The sequence below is a fragment of the Polypterus senegalus genome, chromosome 4, assembly GCF_016835505.1.
Source record: "Polypterus senegalus isolate Bchr_013 chromosome 4, ASM1683550v1, whole genome shotgun sequence".
Lineage (NCBI taxonomy): Eukaryota > Metazoa > Chordata > Cladistia > Polypteriformes > Polypteridae > Polypterus > Polypterus senegalus.
Window position 1 is genome coordinate 101,431,385 of NC_053157.1, and position 20,395 is coordinate 101,451,779.

General features: G+C 36.4%; 1 protein-coding gene across 14 annotated transcripts in view; it reads left to right on the top strand.

The window, feature by feature from the left end:
* Nucleotides 1-20,395, top strand: part of adgrl3.1 (adhesion G protein-coupled receptor L3.1) — a 1,314,450-nt gene that overhangs the window by 1,120,337 nt on the left and 173,718 nt on the right. For all 14 annotated transcript variants that reach the window (XM_039751107.1, XM_039751111.1, XM_039751112.1 and 11 more), the window contains one exon: nt 7,653-7,778. In XM_039751107.1, the coding sequence (XP_039607041.1) occupies nt 7,653-7,778 (126 nt within the window). The remainder of the gene's footprint in view (nt 1-7,652; nt 7,779-20,395) is intronic.

The window sequence follows — 20,395 nt, forward strand, 5'->3', positions numbered from 1 at the left end:
ATCTTTGCGGTGTTAGTTGCGTTCCCCTGTGGAGGAAGTCTTATCTAAAAGTGGATTTAGAACACAATTAAAGTCCCCAGCCATTATAAGTTTATGAGTGTTCAGATTGGGAATGGATGCAAATAAATTTTGTATAAATTCCTTATCATCAACATTAGGTGCATAAACATTTATCAAAATCATTTTACAGTTAGATAAGTCTCCCATGACCATCACATATCTCCCTTCAGGATCCAATACTACATCTGATGCTACAAATGGTACTGTTCTACAGTATGTATGAGAATTCCCACCCTCTAGTTTTCTTTGTAAAACTAGAATGGAACATTTGGCCAGTCCAGTCTTTTGCAGCGGAACTGATCCTTACTTAGTAAGTGGGTTTCCTGTAAAAATACTATTTTAGCATTTAGACCTGTTAGGTGAGAAAGTACTTTCTTTCTCTTTAATTCGTGATTCAGGCCTTTAACATTCCAGCTTACGAAGTTAACTGTCCCATCATGGAGACACTGATTCTGAGTTTTTGATGTCATTTTATAGTCTTAACTGGAAGTGAAATAGTTTAGGTCTTAATTTCCTATTCCCCAAGAGTTGTTGCCATGCAGCTTATTATTACGTTGATAGTTATAATTATAAAGATTGAGATGATAGATTAGATATAGATCAAGCCTGCTCTCTTTCTCTTCCCCTTAACCCCCACCCTCCCTTTTTGCCTCCCCAGGTGAGGCTAAAACCCACTTCATGCAGTCCCAGTCCTCTGACATACCCAGAGACAGAGCACGTCCAAAGCACATCAAGCCCCCATGCAGTGGCGCTTTAAGGTTAAAAGATAGAGATATCTGTTACCAATATAGTCTTTAAAAGAGGAAAAAGAAAAAAAAAAGAATTTTGCACTTAATATATATATAATCTTCAGCAATTTTAGTGCATTAAGATGATACCCCAGATAATAAACCCAGGTGATGGTGTTAAAGATGTGTCCAAAACAAGCATAACAAGTCTTAATGCAGTAATAGCAATAACAGTAAACCAAGGGTATGATATTGAACAGTCTCATTTAGGGTACACATGAAATAATTAGAAAAGAAAAAGAGGAGGAAAACGTAATTAAGCACAATAAAACATAAACATTTCGCCCTAGTAATACTAAGTAATAATAAGTAATAAGTAAGTAATAATAATAATAAGTAATAATAAGAATATGAGAATATATGCTGATAAAAACCCGTATTTTAAAACAAATAGATCAGACAGTAGATTATTAATCCTAGCTTTATCATTTACCGCCATGACTCACAATTATGTATCAGAATAGTCCCGGGATCAGCTTTCTTAATTCATTTTCTGCTTCCTCCTTGCTAGCGAAAACATAGAAATGACCCTGCCATTCCACTTTCAGTTTTGCGGATACAGGAGGCGTATTTGACATTGGCTTGCCGTAGCAGCTGTTTAATATTATAGAAGGCTGCGTTTAATAGCTGTTGCTGGAGAGAAGTCAGGAAGACACGAATGTGGCTATTTTCATATATAATATCTTCCTTTTTCTGAGGAGTTCCCTCACCTCTAACTTAAATGATAATTGTTCAAAACGAACTATAAAAGATCTTGGTCGGGTCTGACGGTGTTTGATCGCGTGCGCGTAAGCGCTGCTATCTCAGATTCTGCTTTAAAGTCGCCCCGATTATTTTAGAAAAAGTTCAGTTGCGAATTTCACAGGGTTTAAACTTTCGATTCTCCGGCAGGCCTTCAATTCTGACATTATACCTTCTACTCCCATCTTCTAAAGCAGCCAGTCTGTCTCCAAGTTTTTCTCCGAGTTTTTACATTCGAACTGACATTTACTGCTCTTTCCTCGGCACTGGCAGCTAGATGTTCGCCATTTCGATCCGATTCGTGAATGTCTCATTAAGATGCTCCAATTGATCAGCAAGCGTGCTCAGTTTAACCGAGTTTTTCTCAATGCGCTCTTCAATTTTACCCAGCACCTGTCGAAGTTCAAGTTGTACCTCTTGACGCAGCCTTTCATTTGCCTGTTGGATTTCCTGTCTCAGCCATTCATTGGCCTGTTTCATCTCCTGTTTCAGTCTCTCATGTGCCTTTGCCGTTGCTTTCTCATTAGCCTTCTCGCTTTTCTTTATATCTTGCGTGAGCTCAGCGAGCAACACTTTCAGTTCAGATAGCTCAAATGTGCCTTCTTGTACCGTAGATGAAGCAGCAGACTCTGCTGAAGCGGTGTCCCGCTGCTCCAGTCCGCGTAATTGCGTAACTGAAGCCGCGGACCTCCCGCCTTTTCCAGTTTCAGGTAATCCTCTCCAATCGGCGAGCTATCCACATCTGCACTCACGATCGCACCTTCGCTCCCCTTTTCGCTCTCAGCCGGCGACGATGTAGCGGACCGTGGTCCCGAGGAGTCTGTACTTTCGCCCATCTGATCCAGGTCTGTCTCTGAGAGGCCGTATCTCGAACTAGGGCTTGCTGATCGCAGCTTGGATGTAGCTTTAGTCTTCGATTCTTTTGGACCCCCTTCTTGTTGGCCATGTTTATATGTGTTTACATATACTGTAGCGGTCCCTCTCGGGTTGAATAAATACAGGATATCTCAGAATAATAAGCAAATAATATGAAAAATAGCACCACTGCTAGCGGAGCTCCACTTCAGACGTCCATCTCTCGCATCGGACGAGACCAAAATCTTTTTTAACAAATTGTATCTATCATAAGTTCTTCAGAAATTTTCAGCATACCGTTTTATCATGTAACCGGAGGAGATGACTGCTATTAAAACACTTCTAAATGAAATGTTGGGACAAGTGAACTTTTTAAAAAAAGCACATGAGTCTGAATGGTTCCTTATATTTGTAAATGTTGTTTCAGTATAGCAATTTGCAATAACAGACTAAACTGAAGTCCTTATCTGGCTAATAAAAATGAGTGAACACTTGAATTGCCCATAATAATATAGATCTTTGCATTGATAATTTAAAATGTACAAGTAAGTAGAAGAAGGCAGGCACTTAACTTGCCTCAAAGCTCTGTACTTCATTTTGTGGTTGGAAAAGAAATTGCAATGCAAGCTAAGAAAGGTGATACTACCATCATGGCATGTTAATTAAACCTGATCACTTATCACAATCTCTTATATGACCAACACTGTAGTTCACAATAATGAGGACAATTTAATTACAGTTGTACCAAGACAGTTCCATAAACATATGTTTAATTTTTATCCCTGAAGTAAACTGACTGTTTTAATATATTGCACAATTCAATAAAATCGATGTATACAGATAAAATATTTGCCCATGTTTCCTGTGTACTCATCAACATATAAAAAGAACACAATGTCACCCTCCAATCAAAGCACAATGTCAGAGTTCTTCTAAGGAGAGAAAGACTATGAAAAACTTTATTTAGTGTGCCAGGAGCAAATGTAAAGAGAGTCATAGATTGTGGAAGGTAATATTTTCCAAGTTTTAGTTCCAGCTTTAATGTAAGCCCATTTAAGAGAAGATTGAGCTTTAAATCAGCTTTTATCATTTAAAGACTAACACTGCTGTCCTATAAAGATGGTTATTATTATTATTAATTTATTTATTTATTGCTTACATATGACCTATCATCTTTGACTGCCCTCACCTCCCAAAAAGGTTAAGACAAATCAGTGCCCATAAAAAATGTATTGTAGGACAACTGCTTTTTTTTTAATTAGAGAGTGAAGGCTTGAAAACAGTGACAAATAACCCGCACAAAAGAAAATTTAAAAATAAAATAAGTTTGAAATTATTAGTTTTAATGAATAATAACATTCTGCTACTTAGTATTGAAAATGTTATAATTCAGTTTTATAAGTCATTAATTCATTTATTATTCTCCATTTTGATTGTAGTAAATGCAATTTCTTTTAAAGGCAAAATAACATGGTGCTCATGTTGTTCACTGTTATCAGCATTAAATTAAAAAAAAAAAATGTACATGTTAAGAGAAATACTTTGTTCTAGACTAGAAACCTAACCTTTCAGAACACAATTCCCTACTGCATGTATTAAACATTTACAGTGAGAGATTAAATGAATCAGTCATATCACTAAAAATTAATGATGAATCCCGAGCACCAACTTTTAATCATTTTGGCATCATTACCAAGTAAGTAACGCAGTAACTCACACACGGAAGACTGTGAACAGAGACCACATCATGCATCTTATAGCTGTATCAAGGTGTAGTACATATTACTACATACAGAAGTACCCTTACATTACAGGAGATTCTGTCCAATTCTACAGAGCTTACATTATGTCTAATATTTCCTACACATAGTCACACATGTGCTTATCCAAGTTACATCATTTTGCTAAGGCATGTTCATTTCATTTTCACTGCCAGATGCTCTTTCCTGGGGAAAGTAGTGCATTACAGCAATAGAACTGGGTAAAATCTTGCAGAACCTGTCTGCAGTGGCTTGTCTTCCAGCAGTAAGTAAAAAAACAGAGGTTGCTGATGTATGTTAAAGTTATATGTTTATATTGCCATTGGGGGCTGGGTGGTCTTGTGGCCTCGAAACCCCTGCAGATTTTTTTTTCCTCAATCCCTCTAGAGCTTTTGTTTGTTTGTTTGTTTTTTCTGTCACAATGGCCATCGGGCAATTTGTTACTTAGTATTGCCTAATCTTATTTTTATATTTTTCTTTCTTCATCCTGTAAAGCACTTTGAGCAACATAATGTTGTATGAAAATGTGCTATATAAATAAATGTTGTTTTCTTTATTTTTTTACCACTGCCTTTTAGTCTATATTTATAAATATGTATAAATAATCTGAGAGTCTCTGTAGCTATAAACAAGCTTGATTTGAATATTGAATACAAACCTTCTAGAAAATGAAAACACACTTTCCATTTCTATATGCAATTGAATATTTTATTTTTTATCAATCAGTTTTTCAAAATTAAAACAAATATCTTTTCTTTACATTAATATGTAATTTCCTTACATAATTCATTTCAATTCAGATTGTTGGTTGCACTGTTCTGCATCAAGAACACCCATGCCTTTATTGCAGAATACATTTAAAGCCCAGCTTGTCTTGTCTGAGTTTAATTCCAAATGTTTTGTTAAGCGTACTTATTACAAAGACTATTGGCTTGCATATTTCCCACAAACAAATGACCGAAATACACTACCAGTCACAGGAAATGAATGCAAAATATACACCATACATTAAGTACAGCACTAAGCAATATATAATATATAAATAATACATGCACATGTATTCAGTTGTCAGTATGAGTAGCAGTTGAGCAGAAATATCATCAATAAAAGAAATATTGTAGGTGAATTTGATTTGAGACCTTTTTGGATTAATTTTTTGTTCTCAAAATGTTCCTTTGTTCAAAACTTCCATAAATCTAGTGGTTCAAATGACAATGGCCCTGGTGAAATGGAGGAGTGATAAAAATGACCGTGTAGGGTGTTTTTCTAAGTGAATATGTGTTAAATATATAAACAAGAAGGAGCTACTGTATGTGCCAGTGTAGTTCTCAGTTAACTCTATTACCCTCTGTTCTGTTTGTGCTTTGGAACTAAGCACTTACTAATATGTAAAGCCCTTAGTAAGGACAGACTTCACTGGTTGCATATAGAAGTTTCTGAACATAGATAGATACATCTGGGCTTTTCTCTGCTGGCCCACTTCATACCATCACCTCTAATGGTAAAGAGACTGTTGTCAGCCTTTGCAACCTGATGTCTATTGACATTTTCTTGGTTTTGCTTACAAGAGAAAGGCTATTGACCTGATACCTGATACTATACCTGACCTGATACCATGTCATAAGACAGATCTTTGTTCTGTAAACTACTATTTTTTAAATCAGTCTTGTAATGACGGTGCCATTATCAAATGTAAAGATGGATTTAGAGCTTTAATCTGTCCATACAGTCCTAGATCAGCAAGGGGTACAGCCGGAGGCTTAGCATTTCACCTTGGGGATACCTGTATTAAGAACTGGTGTGGTGAAAGTGATAATGACAGCCTACTCAAGCCATGGGTTAGGACGTTTAAAAGGTTTGGTAATTTTGCTTAGTTTGTTAATGATTGCATGACAACTGTTGCAAATACTGATTATCCCATATATTGTGAGCAAGTAGGCTCTGGCAAATGCACAAAAGGAAATGGCTTTATTTACATAGGTAGTTTACATAAACTTGGTAATAAAACTGCAGCAAAAAATTAAAGCCAAAATATACCAGCAGATCAAGATCAAGATTCTTTATTTGTCACATGCATAGTTATACAGGATAATACACAGTGAAATGCATCCTAATCTGCTTATCAAAAACTGTGCAAAGTAGTGCAAAGTTAGAAGAATAAAACTAAAAGAATAAAACTAGTTGAAACTAATCAAAATTATTATGGGTGTTAACACTCAACCAAGAGGTTCAACATGACACTCACATAGTATAGGTCTTAAATTGTTCTGAACTTTTTAGTGAAAATGTTACAATCTAGACATCTAACAAGGAGCATTTATTAATATGGTGTGTTAATTGTTCAACAGTATTGTTAAGAATTACTCATAACAAGTGACAAAAATGGGAGGGAAAAATCAAAAAAGCCTGACCAGCAAAGGCTTAGTTATAATAATTAAGTAAACAAATTTAACAAAATAAGAAAGCAGCCAAAAGAAATAAAGGCCAAAATACCAAATCAAAATGCAGCAACAAAAGTGGGATTGAAAAGTACATTTTTGAAAATTTGAAAGTAAATTAAAAATACAAAACTTAAAGTGTAAATTCCAAAATGATAAACTACAAAAGAAATTAAATACTTAGCAAATTCTAAAAACAAAACAGCCACAATCCACACTCCAAAAGAAATTTATAAAAAAAAGCATATAAAGTATTTTAACAAAATGTTACAAGACCATAATCCTAATTTAAAATCCTAAACAGAGCAAAAAGGTAAAATACCTTTAAAACAAAACAAAATAGTCAGAGGTTCACAAAACTAAGCAAAAATGCAAAGCATAAAAGTACAGGGGGAACAGAAGAACACACTATTAGAGCCTGTTTAATGCCATTGTAAAAGTGTAGTAGCCAAAAGAATCTTCACTAGTCGAGTTAAAGACTTAATGTAATTTACATTTGATAGAGAAGAGATAATAATCTAACGAAACTATAAGGAGATGGTTAACACAGAACAATTAACAGAAGTAAAATTAAAACAGAAAAGCTCAAAGAAAAAAAGGGGGAAAAAAGATACACAATAAAAAGGTTCAAACAAAACCCAATGATGAGACAGTGACAAACCGTAACAGGTACTACTTGACAAAGTTGATGTTTACTTCCATGCTTGTCCTATTCTGCATATTACACTGATTTATATTGTCAATTGTGATTTAAAATTGTGAGAGTAGTGTTGTTTAAATTTATCTGAGTGTTGTCTACGCTAGCTTGCAAGCAAGGCTAAAATAAGCCCTGGATTGGCAGTCAGTCTGCAGAATTGCATCTGCAATATTATATTTATTTTCTTTTTTTTCATTTTTAAAGAAGTTTTTAATAGTGCTACCAATGAAAAACTGTATTTAAAAATTAACATTGTTTTCATTGATCATAGGTTACATTCATTGTTTAACTTTTTCCTCTATTTATTCATGAGGTGCGTAAGGAATATGGCAAGTGCCTGCGTACACACTGTTGCAGTGGGAAGAGTGTGGAAACATCCATCAATTCAACAAAAACAAGTGTTTCTCGAACTACTGGACGATATTCCACAGCCTCACAGGTAGGCTATTTTCAGATGCTGTTTGATTAATTATTATTGCTTACTTTTTATGTTCCTTTAAATAATTTACAGATTTAGACTCAATGTATGCTGTAAAAGAGAACATGTAATTTGGAACCAACCAGTTTTCAATGACCAGTGGAGCTTAATTTATCATAAAACACTGCTACTATACTACATATACCCTCACTCTATTGACTCACCCCTCACAAAAAATGTTCATATCCTTGAGCCACACTTGCTGTTTTCATTTCAGCCTTCCAAACTACACTCTTAAAATGACAAACAATCTGTAATTGCCTTTACTGTACTACTGGCACATAGACTTATCTTGCTTAACTGGAAGAATCCTAACTCTCCTCTTTTAAGTCAGTGGGTAACTGATGTTTTATATCATTTGGAATTGGAAAAAATAAAATTCTCACTTAGAGGATCTGTGCAGAACACTTTCAAAACCTAGCAGGATCTAATCAATACTATTTTAGAATAAGCTCTAAAAGCACTGAGGAAGCAGATTCTCTTCCCATTTCTTTTTCTTCACCATTTATCTTTATCCGCCTATTAAACTCATCAATTTATTTATTTTTACTAGCTTTAAGTTTTACACCGTTGGCCATGCTCTGTTTCTCAGGGGTGGGGGTTGATATGTTTCAATCCTATTTTTTGTAGATAATGTATCTATTTGTATGGAATGATTACAATAAAATGTAGCATCATGGTCCGTTAACCTCACAAGCTCATCTGTCATTTCCTGCTGTTCCCTTCTTTTTTATACATGTATTTGCTGTCAGTCTTTTCAATTTGATTGTTTCACAGGTAGTGAGATGAGAGGTGGAAAAACTTATCAAAGAAATGAAAACTCCCAGTGATTCCTTAATGGCATCTTTTCACATGCTACACTGCTTCAAATAGTATGATAGGCAGCAGATGGTTTATCACTCAATACATAATTCATGCTTGGACAAACTTGGTTAATTTTACCATAAAATTATGTGGTGACCCATTACAGACATGTTTAAGAAATACTGCTCTAAATGAAAGAGGTTTTGTTTTAGCATTCCTGGGGAGTTCTACTGATTAGTTTGTGGACACATATTGATTCTTATGATCAGTGCCACCACTAAGCAAACTGGAGCTCTTAGCAGAATCTTCTAGGGGTACCACCACCCCATTCTGACCCACTTTGAATCCTCTACATCAGCATTTCTTATAACAGCTTTAATTTAATAAACAAATGAAGATGCATATATCACAAACTTAACTATTAGTTTCAACATCAAATTAAATTGTTATTCTTAAATAATCAAAACTTGAAAGTGGATGTTTAGGGGTTTCTTTAGTCTCTTTGTTACATATCATACTAGCTAATATTTACGTTTTCTGCAGGAAAAGTAATCTATTAAGTTCTCGCATGATGAGTTGATGCTGATGATCGTCAAGCTGCTTGTACATGCTTGTTCCAAGAATGACGTCAAGTATGTCTTCATGAACTTAAATTTTTAAAATATGGTAACTTGAAGGGTTGCTGCAACCCATAGATTTAGACATCAATAGTATTTAATGGCAATGATACACAAATTGATTTGTTTCCTTTATAAATGAAGACCTTATTATCATTATGAATAATAATAATAATAATAATAATAATAATGTCCAATGATACCAGTGTGCTGCTACTCTTTGTTACTTGATATAGCCAACAGTATCACTTGTGACATGATACAACAACCAAAGCAATTTTAATACTACCATTACTACTTCTACTAATAATAATAATAATGAATACAATAATATACAATTCAATAACTACTACTATTACTACTAATATTAATATTATATGAAATAAATACTACTACTACTGAACATACTTAATACATCTACATAATGCAGTAAATATAGGTTAAAATGAAGCTAAATAATTTAGATATTTAAAACTTAATGTGAATATATCACCTACATATAATCTACTTTTATAAATTTATCTAAATTTCATTTTGTCCTTCCAGTGATAGTAGATAGCAAAAAGGCATTAACAAAATAAAAAATATTAACTGTTAATGAAGTGTTCAAACAATTGAAGTTAAAGTGAATTTATTGTCAAAGCTGGTTGTATGGTTCTTTTCCATTATTTAACTAATAACTAACTTGTAAGCAAGAGAACCCATGTGTTTGTGAAATTTACAAACATGTGATCAATGCAACAACACTCAGAGTACTTCATATGTTACCTTTGGGAGTCTATGTAGGTCCCGAGGTCTATATGGCAGTAATAAATACTGTAACACCAGATAACATCTGTTAAACACTCAATATCAAAACTATTACACATAATGCTACTCCATTCCTTTAGTAAACCAATAGCTTTAGTATAACTATCTATCTAATGGTAATTGATGTAACATTAGTTAGCTTACTGGAAGATGGAGAAATTTAGATTTCTGAACACAACTGCAAGTATGCCACAAGGTGCTTCTTCATGCTTTGCTTGAGTCCATCTCTCTGTTTGTTAATGGAAAATTATCACAACAGATGAATGTCAATGACGTTAATTTGACAATTTATGAAATAGCAATAACCCCAACACAGTCAAGCCATGCACCTCCAGAGAGCCATTCTATATTATATGTAGTTTTTCATTATAGTTCAGTGATGTTACATGATACACCTAGTTTACACAATAGTTAACATTAGGGTTGTGGGAGAAGTAATCTGAAACAAGTCAAGCAAACCAAGCAAGAAAATCAAGCAATCCACAGACTCCCATATCTTCTGATCACAGGCCCCATGCACAGTGCATGATCTGCCTATGATTCACTTAAAAGTGTTATTTCAAAAAAGAATGAACTGTTTATGTCACTGTAGAATGTAATACATTTCCATGTAGCGATGGTTGAGATATTTGCTGTAAAATGTAGTGGAGTAAAAGTCAAAATTATCCATAACTGAATCTATTTAAGTAAAGTGGATTTCTCCAACAACCCTGAAATATATACAACAGTTAGTAAAATATTGTATGATTGGATTGTATATCTGTAGAAATGCTCATTACAAACACAGAATGAATATGAAGCTCCCATTCTTTTATTGAGACTGTGTCAAATTGCTATTAATCTTGCCATCATTTCATCTCCTGTTACAAATTCAGGACACTACAATGTAAATGATTATAAGTCATATCTGATTAGTCACATAAGTTCACTCTCAAAGCACTCACAAATTTATTGTTGAGTTAACTCCATAATAAGATAAACTTGACTATAACAAAAAATCCATGCTGCGTATTTTTGCATTTTAATCACTAAAATTTTCCTTCTTCATTAACAAAATTTTTCCAGACATGGGTTCTGCTGTTCTTCTCTTTGACATGTGTTGATGCAGTGCTGTATCATCACCCCAGTGAGCCATATGTAGTTTTTAATTGCATTTATATCATTTACCATTGTGCTTTTTGAAGTAATTTGTCTTCTTTCAGTCATGCATGAGTGCAGTGCCAACCATCACTTGGTACTAAAAAATTTTGTTATTGACTTGGTACCAAAGTATTGGTTCTTGTGATATGCCTAGGCATATCACCATTTGAAAATAATGGGTTGCTAGGGGATCTAGCGTGGTTGTTAAGGAGAACTTATAGTCATAGGGCTTGTGTCACAAACACCACTAACAAATTACTGTACAGCATAGAGACTGTTAGGTGCAGACTTATTTCAGTGAATAAGTGTGGTTAGTCTAGATTTCAATACTCTGGTTTTGACTCAACAGTTCTTGTCAGATTATTATTACAGCAAAACGTTTCCTTCTGTTTTAGTTTCTATTTTCAGTCTTTCGGAAAAAGACAGGCAAAGGTTGCCTTTTGTTCTCATAACTGGCTTAACAGGTTTAAAAACCACTGGTCAAATCACCCACATAATCTGAAAAATTGCTTTTTAAAGAGCATCTAGTCATTGCTGCATACTGCTAAATTCCACAATCTGTTGACACAAACCCATCACATCACTGGATTGTTTTTCTATATCTCCACACATGTTTAATTTCTGATAAAAATGCTTCACTGGTTCACTTATTTTCTTTCTGAGAGAAAAATGGCAGTACAGGAAATTGAGCAGTGAAGGACCAGTAAGAGGAGCCAAAATTGAAAGCTACTAATATGCTGAAGGTCTAGTGCCAAAGATAAAAATGAAGCTGACATTACACTATGCAGCTTCTGGTGACCACTACTGGGAGTATGTGAGTTTAAACATCTTAACATCAATAAAACCAAGGAACTAGTTATTGACTTTTGCCACACCAAAGTACCTCTATATCTGGTCACTATGCAAGGAATGGACGTAGAGGTGGTTTACTCCTACAAGTACTTGGGGGTCCATATTAATGACAAGTTGGATTGGTCTCAGAACATAGAGGAACTATAAAAGAAGTGGCAGTGCAAGCTCTTTTCCTTTGGAGACTGTTTTCTTTTAATGTGGGAAGTGACATCCTATCTTTTATAACTCTGTGATGGCCAGTGCGATTTCTTATGCTGTGGTGTTATGAGCTCGTAAATTCACTTTAAGTGAAGCCCACTAAATCAACATGCCAATTAGCACTAGAATTACCAAAGCCTACGAAAAAATACATAAATCTGTCCCACCTTAAATCCCTTTGCACCTTTTCGTCAGTGTCTTTTTTGTTGTAAATATCTCGATAAGCAGCAAGCAGACTGCTATCTCATCTCCTCACCGCTGCACAAAGTTTTCTCAGCTCAAGTCTGTTTACCTGTGTGTCAGTTGCTTAGAGTAGTATAGACTAGATTAAATACTATATCATTATTTGGAACACATGCATTTCATGTGGGTTCCATGTCTACAACAATCTACAGTGATGCTTGAAAGTTTGTGAACCCTTTAGAATTTTCTATATTTCTGCATAAATATGACCTAAACATCATCAGATTTTCACTCAGTTCCTAAAAGTAGATAAAGAGAAACCAGTTAAACAAATGAGACAAAAATATTATACTTGGTCATTTGTTTATTGAGGAAAATGATAGAATATTACATATTTGTGAGAGGCAAAAGTATGTGAACCTCTAGGAATAGCAGTTACTTTAAAGGTGAAATTAGAGTCAGGTGTTTTCAATCAATGGGATGACAATCAGGTGTGAGTAGGCACCCTGTGTTATTTAAAGAACAGGAATCTATCAAAGTCTGCTCTTCACAACACATGTTTGTGGAAGTGTATCATGGCATGAACAAAGGAGACTTCTGAGGACCTCAGAAAAAGAGTTGTTGATGCTCATCAGGCTGGAAAAGGTTACAGAAAGACTAAAGACTTTGGACTCCACCAATCCACAGTCAGACAGATTGTGTACAAATGGAGGAAATTCAAGGCCATTGTTACCCTCCCCAGGAGTGGTCAACCAACAAAGATCACTCCAAGAGCAAGGCGTGTAATAGTTGGCGAGGTCACAAAGGACCCCAGGGTAACTTCTAAGCAACTGAAGGCCTCTCTCATATTGGCTAATGTTCATGTTCATGAGTCCACCATCAGGAGAACACTGAACAACAATGGTGTGCATGGCAGGGTTGCAAGGAGAAAGTAACTGCTCTCCAAAAAAAAAATTGCTGCTCGTCTGCAGTTTGCTAAAGATCACGTGGACAAACCAGAAGGCTATTGGAAGGATGTTTTGTGGACGGATGAGACCAAAATATGGTTTAAATGAAAAGCGTTATTTTTGGAGAAAGGAAAACACTGCATTCCAGTATAAGAACCTCATCCCATCTGTGAAACATGGTGGTGGTAGTATAATGGTTTAGGCCTATTTTGCTACATCTGGGCCAGGACAGCTTGCCTTCATTGATGGAACAATGAATTCTGAATTATATCAGAGAATTCTAAAGGAAAATGTCAGGACATCTGTCCATGAACTGAGTCTCAAGAGAAGGTGGGTCAAGCAAAAAGACAACGACCCTAAGCATACAAGTTGTTCTATCAAAGAATGGTTAAAGAAGAATAAAGTTAATGTTTTGGAATGGCCAAGTCAAAGTCCTGACCTTAATCCAATCGAAATGTTGTGGAAGGACCTGAAGCGAGCAGTTCATGTGAGTAAACCCACCAACATCTCTGTTCTGTACAGAGGAATGGGCAAAAATTCCTCCAAGCCGGTGTGCAGGAATAATCAAAAGTTACCGGAAACGTTTAGTTGCAGTTATTGCTGCAAAGGGGGGTCACATCAGATCCTGAAAGCAAAGGTTCACATACTTTTGCCACTCACAAATAAGTAATATTCGATCATTTTCCTTAAAAAATAAATGACAAAGTATAATATTTTTGTCTCATTTGTTTAACTGGTTTCTCTTTATCTACTTTTAGGACTTGAGTGAAAATCTGATTATGTTTTAGGTCATATTTATGCAGAAATATAGAAAATTCTAAAGGGCTCACAAACTTTCAAGTACCACTGTATGTAAACACATTGTTAAAACAGAAACATTTTTCATGTTTTAGTAATAATTGACAAAATGTAGATATACACAGCGTATAATGTGTGAAGCCTGAAGTCCAAATATCAAATAAACACTTTCATGAAAGGTACAAGTATAACAAAACAAGTACACTTTTATTCAAGAATATAACTGCAGGGTGCGACATTGACACATCTTTAATACGACCGCTTTGGTGGCGCAATGGTAAGATCTGCTGACTGGTAATCAAAAGGTCGCGAGTTTGACCCCTGACGACTCAGTTTTGAGTAGTGAGCTGCTCTTATTCTTACTATTTTAGAATAAAAACAATAGAATAAAATAAATTTGATTTGAGTCTGTACCCACCGGTGTTAATTTATGGTACTTGTAAAGGTTCGATTTGTTTTTTTTTATTCAGTTTTATTCTCTCAGTCGCGTTCACAATCCCCCCATGTGACACTGCTGTTTTCACATAAAGACACACTATAACAGAGGTGAACTCGAATGATGATAAAGGTTCTACATCGGAGAAAAAATGCACATCACACTTTTGCCATTGCTGTAGTTTGTATATGTACACGGGAAGGTCTGCAATCTACTTATGACAGTGTAAAGTCACAAATAGACTGCAGACCTTCCAGTGTATACAGTGGAACCTCGGTTTGCGAGCATAATTCGTTCGGGAAACGTGCTCGCAATCCAAAGCACTCGTATATCAAAGCGAATTTCCCCCTAAGAAATAATGGAGACTCAGATGATTCATTCCACAACCCAAAACTATTCATATAAAAATAAATAACACAAAATATAAAGTTAAAATGCATAAAACAAATTAACCTGCACTTTACCTTTAAAAAAAATATGGCTGGTGTGAGTTTCTAAACTCATGTGGGATTCCACCCAACGGGATGACACGCAGAAAAGTGTCCCAAAGCAATCGCAGTCTCCCAGCGCTGTAGCAGTTCGCTGTATAAGCGCATCCAAAAAGATGGCAGAGAAGCTATAAGAGCCTGCCGTTGATGGGTGATACAAGGAACATTAAAAAGATCCCCCTACAATAAATAACAGCGCTGTTGCTGTTTCAAGCTGAATAAGGCTGGTGGTGTTAAAGTATTGAGACTCAGCTTGCGCTTTTTGGGGCGCAAGATGGGGACTCGCACTTAACAGCACACACACACACACAGTCACAATGCTGCAGTAAACAGTATACACTCGTACGGATGTTGACTATATGAGTGAGGCACACAGACTCAGACGGAGAATAGGAGACGATTGCCCGAGAGAGTGAGAGAGAGAGAGAGTGAGACGCGGGCGAGCAAGAGAGATAGGAGAGAGAGAGAGAGAGACGCGCTGCGCGCGAGCGAGAAAGATAAAGAGAGAGTGAGAGAGAGGAAGGCACGCGCGAGCGAGAGAGATAAGGAGAGAGAGACGTGAGCGAGAGAGAAGGAGAGAGACGCGCTGTGAGTGAGCACGAGAGAGATAGAGAGAGAGAGAGATGCGTGCGTGAGAGAAGAACCATCAGCTCAGTTGTGATCACATGACGCTCAGCAGACAAAGTGTATCCATACTACTCGTATTGCAAGACATCGCTCGTTTATCAAGTCAAAATTTATTAAAAAATTTTGCTCGTCTTGCGAAACACTCGTAAACCAAGTTACTCGTAAACCGAGGTTCCACTGTATATGCAAAGTACAGTGATGGCAGCTTCCACCTGCAGCTATAGACTCTTCAGTACGCTAGCGACTCTCCATGCTAGTGTTTAGATCTGGATGGTGTATATGCACAAAAAAGAAGTCTGACTGCATTCTCATTCCATTCCTTGTGAAATAAAGTGTCAGTATGCACTTTTCGTGGCATTACACATGTATTTTTTTAACATGCCCATGTCGATCAAACACAGGAAGCTCTGCAGTCTACTTCTGACTTTTTTTAGAATAAAAATATACATTTGATTTGAGTCTGTAACAGCTGGTGGTAATTTATGGTACTTGTAAAGGTTAGCTTTGTTTTTTATAGTTTTATTCTCCCAGTCGTGTTCACGCTACGCCATGTGAAACTGCTATTTTCACATAGGACATGCTATAACAGAGGTGAACTCAGATGATGACGAGGGTCCTACATCAGAGAAAGAATGCATGTCACATTTTGTAATTACTGTACTTTGTAAATGTACACGGGAAGCTCTGCAGTCTACTTGTGACTTTACGATGTAGGAGGTAAGTAAATAAATCAGGGTAAATAGATAAATAACATTCGATCTGGCTTTTATATACAAAGTACAGTGATGGCAAAAGTGTGATGTGCATTCTTTCTCCGATGTAGAACCCTCGTCATCATCTGAGTTCAGCTCTGCTATATCTCTCAACTCTCTCTATACCTATGTCTCTGTTTATTGTAAGTGCGGCTTTGACAACATGGACCATAAGGTGCATACTAATTCATCGTGAGCAGGAACATTCAATAACACTGAATAAAAAAAAAATTAAAGTGACAGTGAGATACCAAGAAGGTTGATTCACCAGCGTTTGCATGTATCACCTTTTATCCATCCATATTAGAGAAATTCCAGTTCCATTGTCTCAAAACACCACATACATCTACAGTTATTTCCAGTTTCAAATAAAAACTAACAGTATCAGATCCCCTGCTGGTTGTAGTATGTATTGTGATTACGACTGAGAGAATAAAAGTGAAAAAAAAAGTTCTATAAATTTATACCAGCTGTAACAGACACAAATCAAATGTATGTTTTTATTGTATAATATTAGTAATAAGAGCAGCTCACTACTCAAAACGGCAAATGTATGAGGCAATCAGGATCGAACGGGAGAACTCTCGATTACAAGTCAGCAGTTTTTACTGCTGCGCCACGGAAGCTGTTGTATTGTCCTTGTACCTTTTGTGAAAGTGTTCATTTGATCTTTAGACTTCAGGCTTAGCACATTATATAGTTTATGTCTACATTTTGTTATCTATTACTAAAATATGAAAAAAGTTTCTGTTTTAACGTTATGTTTTCATAGATTATTGTAGAAAGAGAACACACATGAAATGCATGTGTTCCAAATAACAATCTATTAATTCCCCTTTTAAACTCCAGCACTACACTCCCAGATAATAAAGGCTGGAATGAGAGCACTTTGTGCCCATTCTGCTGTGGTGGGGGGATGGAATGGTAGTAGTCTGCTTGCTGCTTGTCTTGATCGGCACATTTATAAGACAAAAAGCTCTGACAGAGAGGTGCGAAGGAATTTAAGGTGGGCAGGATTTACAAGTTTTTTTTTAGGCTTTGGTAATTCTAGTGTTAAAAGGGCAAGCTCAATTATATAACACACTCTGGACCACTTTGAGGTAGTAGCAAAGGAGAAAAATAAATAAAAACTAAGTGCTATTATCAACAATTCTGCATATCCTGTCTCTTACACACTAAGGGCTTGTTTATACTTCACACTCAGAACGCATACACGCATGCATCATGGCTGCCACGCGTTCCCAGCAATCATTTGATGAATCCGCTGAGGAGGTCCTCAGAAATTAATGTGACGCATGCGCAAGTTGCAGTACTAGCAAAAAGTCGGCGGGTGCAGTGTGATAAAAGTTGAAATGTGACGTCAGCAACAGAATGTACAGCACTGTATTTGAGCCACAGAAAAAAATTTAAGGACACAGTGAAAAGGTGTATTTTGTGATTAAAGTCGAATTTGTTTCCAGCGTCTTCTTGGGTATGGTTCATTTTCTGAAATAAGTTTAGGTGGTATTTCAGGTTTTGTCTTCAATAATAACAGGTGATTGGGTGTTAGTGGTTCCAAATCATTTGGGTCATCTGATGCCTTCGTAAGGGGTCTGTTATTGAGTATTGATTCCACTCTACACATCATTGTAGGAAGGTTTTCCTCATCGAGTGTTTGTTGGTTTTGTGTTGAATTTAACATCTTTCTTATGCTTCTGATTTGTCTTTCCCATACTCCACCTTGGTGAGAGGCTGATGGTGGATTAAAAATCCATTTGATTTGTTCTTGCATCATAGCGTCACTGATTTTTTTGTGTTCCAATTTTTTAATAGCTTCTCGTAGCTCTCTTTCTGCTCCAACGAAATTTGTTCCATTGTCTGAGCGCATGATTTTAACTTGTCCCCTTCTATCCATAAATCGGAGTATGGCTTGGATACAAGATTCAGTGTCTAAGCTATGTGCGATCTCTATGTGCGCAGCTATGGTTGTTAGACATGTGAAGATTACTCCGTACCTCTTGGCTAGACTTCTTCCTCTTTTGACTAGGAAGGGGCCAAAATAATCAACTCCAACATTAGTGAACGGTGGTTGGTTTGATGCTAGGCGATCTTCTGGCAAATCTGCCATTTTTTGCTGACCTACTTTCGCATTGTATCTTCTGCATGTTGTGCACTTTGAAATAATTTTTCTGATAGCTGAATTTGCTTGAGGTATCCAGTATTTCCGGCGAAGTTGTGCGAGCACATAGTTGCGCCCACAATGACCGATTCGTTTATGAATGTGCTGCAATATGAGAGAAGCAACAAGTGAATGCTTGTGTAGAATTGCGGGATGTTTAGCTTCTTCAGGCATTGCAGCTTTACAGAGTCTTCCTCTTACTCTTAGTATTCCTTCTTGTATGATCGGGTCTAGTTTATAGATTTGACTGTCCTTTTTAACACAAGTCTTTTTCTTTAAAGCTTTTAATTCTTCTGGAAATTCTTGCTGTTGACTTAGACGGATAAGGTCTGTTTTAGCTTTAACTAAGTCATCTAGAGAAATTGGACTTTGTTTTAAAGTCTGTTTATACTTTTTCATGTGCTTTGTGATGAGTGATTTTTGTTCTTCTGGAATACCTTTAGTCTGACTGGCTTCTAGTTGAAATGTTTTTCTTTCATTTCTTAAGTGCAACAGTATGTCTTTAAACTTGAGAAACCAAGCTACTGCTTTCTTCAAGCGATGCCAATCTGAAAAGTAAGTGATTAGTTTGTTGATTGGTTCAGTTGTCTCTTCTATTTTGTCATGTTAACTGCACAGATTTTAACTTCTGGATCATCTTCAAAAAGTGAATCATTCAGTTGATCTGGTCTTTTTGGCCACTCGCGTTCTGACTTCAATAAGAAACTTGGACCTTGTGACTATGTGGTGTTCTTAAGAAAGTTTTCTATGCTTAGCCCTCTAGAAGCTTGATCAGCCGGATTAAGGACAGATGTGACATACCTCCACTGTGAAGGTTGTGAATGATCTCTGATCACGGAGATTCTGTTGGCAACAAAGGTCTTGAATTGAATGTTTTCATTTGAGATGTATTTTAGCACCGTGGTGCTGTCAGTCAAAAATATAGATTCTCGTAAGGGCATTTGAAGCTCACCTGCATTTTGTCCATTTTAACTGCTACAACGGCTGCTGTCAGCTCCATTCTTGGAATTGTGACCTGTTTTAATGGTGCAACTCTTGACTTGCCCATCAGGAATGAACAATACCTTTTGCCCTCTTCATTTGTTAAAACAAGATAAGTGACAGTGCCATATCCATCTTCACTAGCATCTGCAAAATGGTGCATTTGTGCTGTCTTTATGGTTCCAAACCCAATAGGTTTGAAGCATCTGTTCACTTTATAGTCTGTGAATAACTGCAAATCATCCATCCATTTTTTCCATTTCTGAATGTTTTTGACTTTTACTTCTTCATCCCACCCAAATTTCTCCTTACATAGGTCTCTCAGAATAAGTTTTGCTGGCATTAAGGCAGGTGCTTGAAAACCAAGTGGATCATAAACTGAGCTAACAACAGACAGAATACCACGCCTTGTAGCGGGCTTGTTTTGCAACTTAATCTGAAATTTGAAACTGTCAGTTTCTGTGCATCACTGGATGCCCAGGGCACGCTCTGTGGGAAGGAGACTGTGGCTCAAATCTAAGTCCTTTTGGTCGTGAGCTCTGTCTTCTTCTGGTATGGGCAATAGAACTGCTCTGTTGTTACTCACCCACTTAGTCAAATGGAATCCCCTTTGAGGCATAGAGCTTGGAGGTCCTTTGCCAGCTTTATTGCTTGTTCTTCTGTTGTCACTGACATTAAACAGTCATCTACATAGAAGTTGTTGAGAATGGTGTAAACAGCTTCCTCAGGAAATGTATCTCTGGCATCTTCTGCTGTTCTACGCAAAGCATAAGAAGCAAAACTGGGT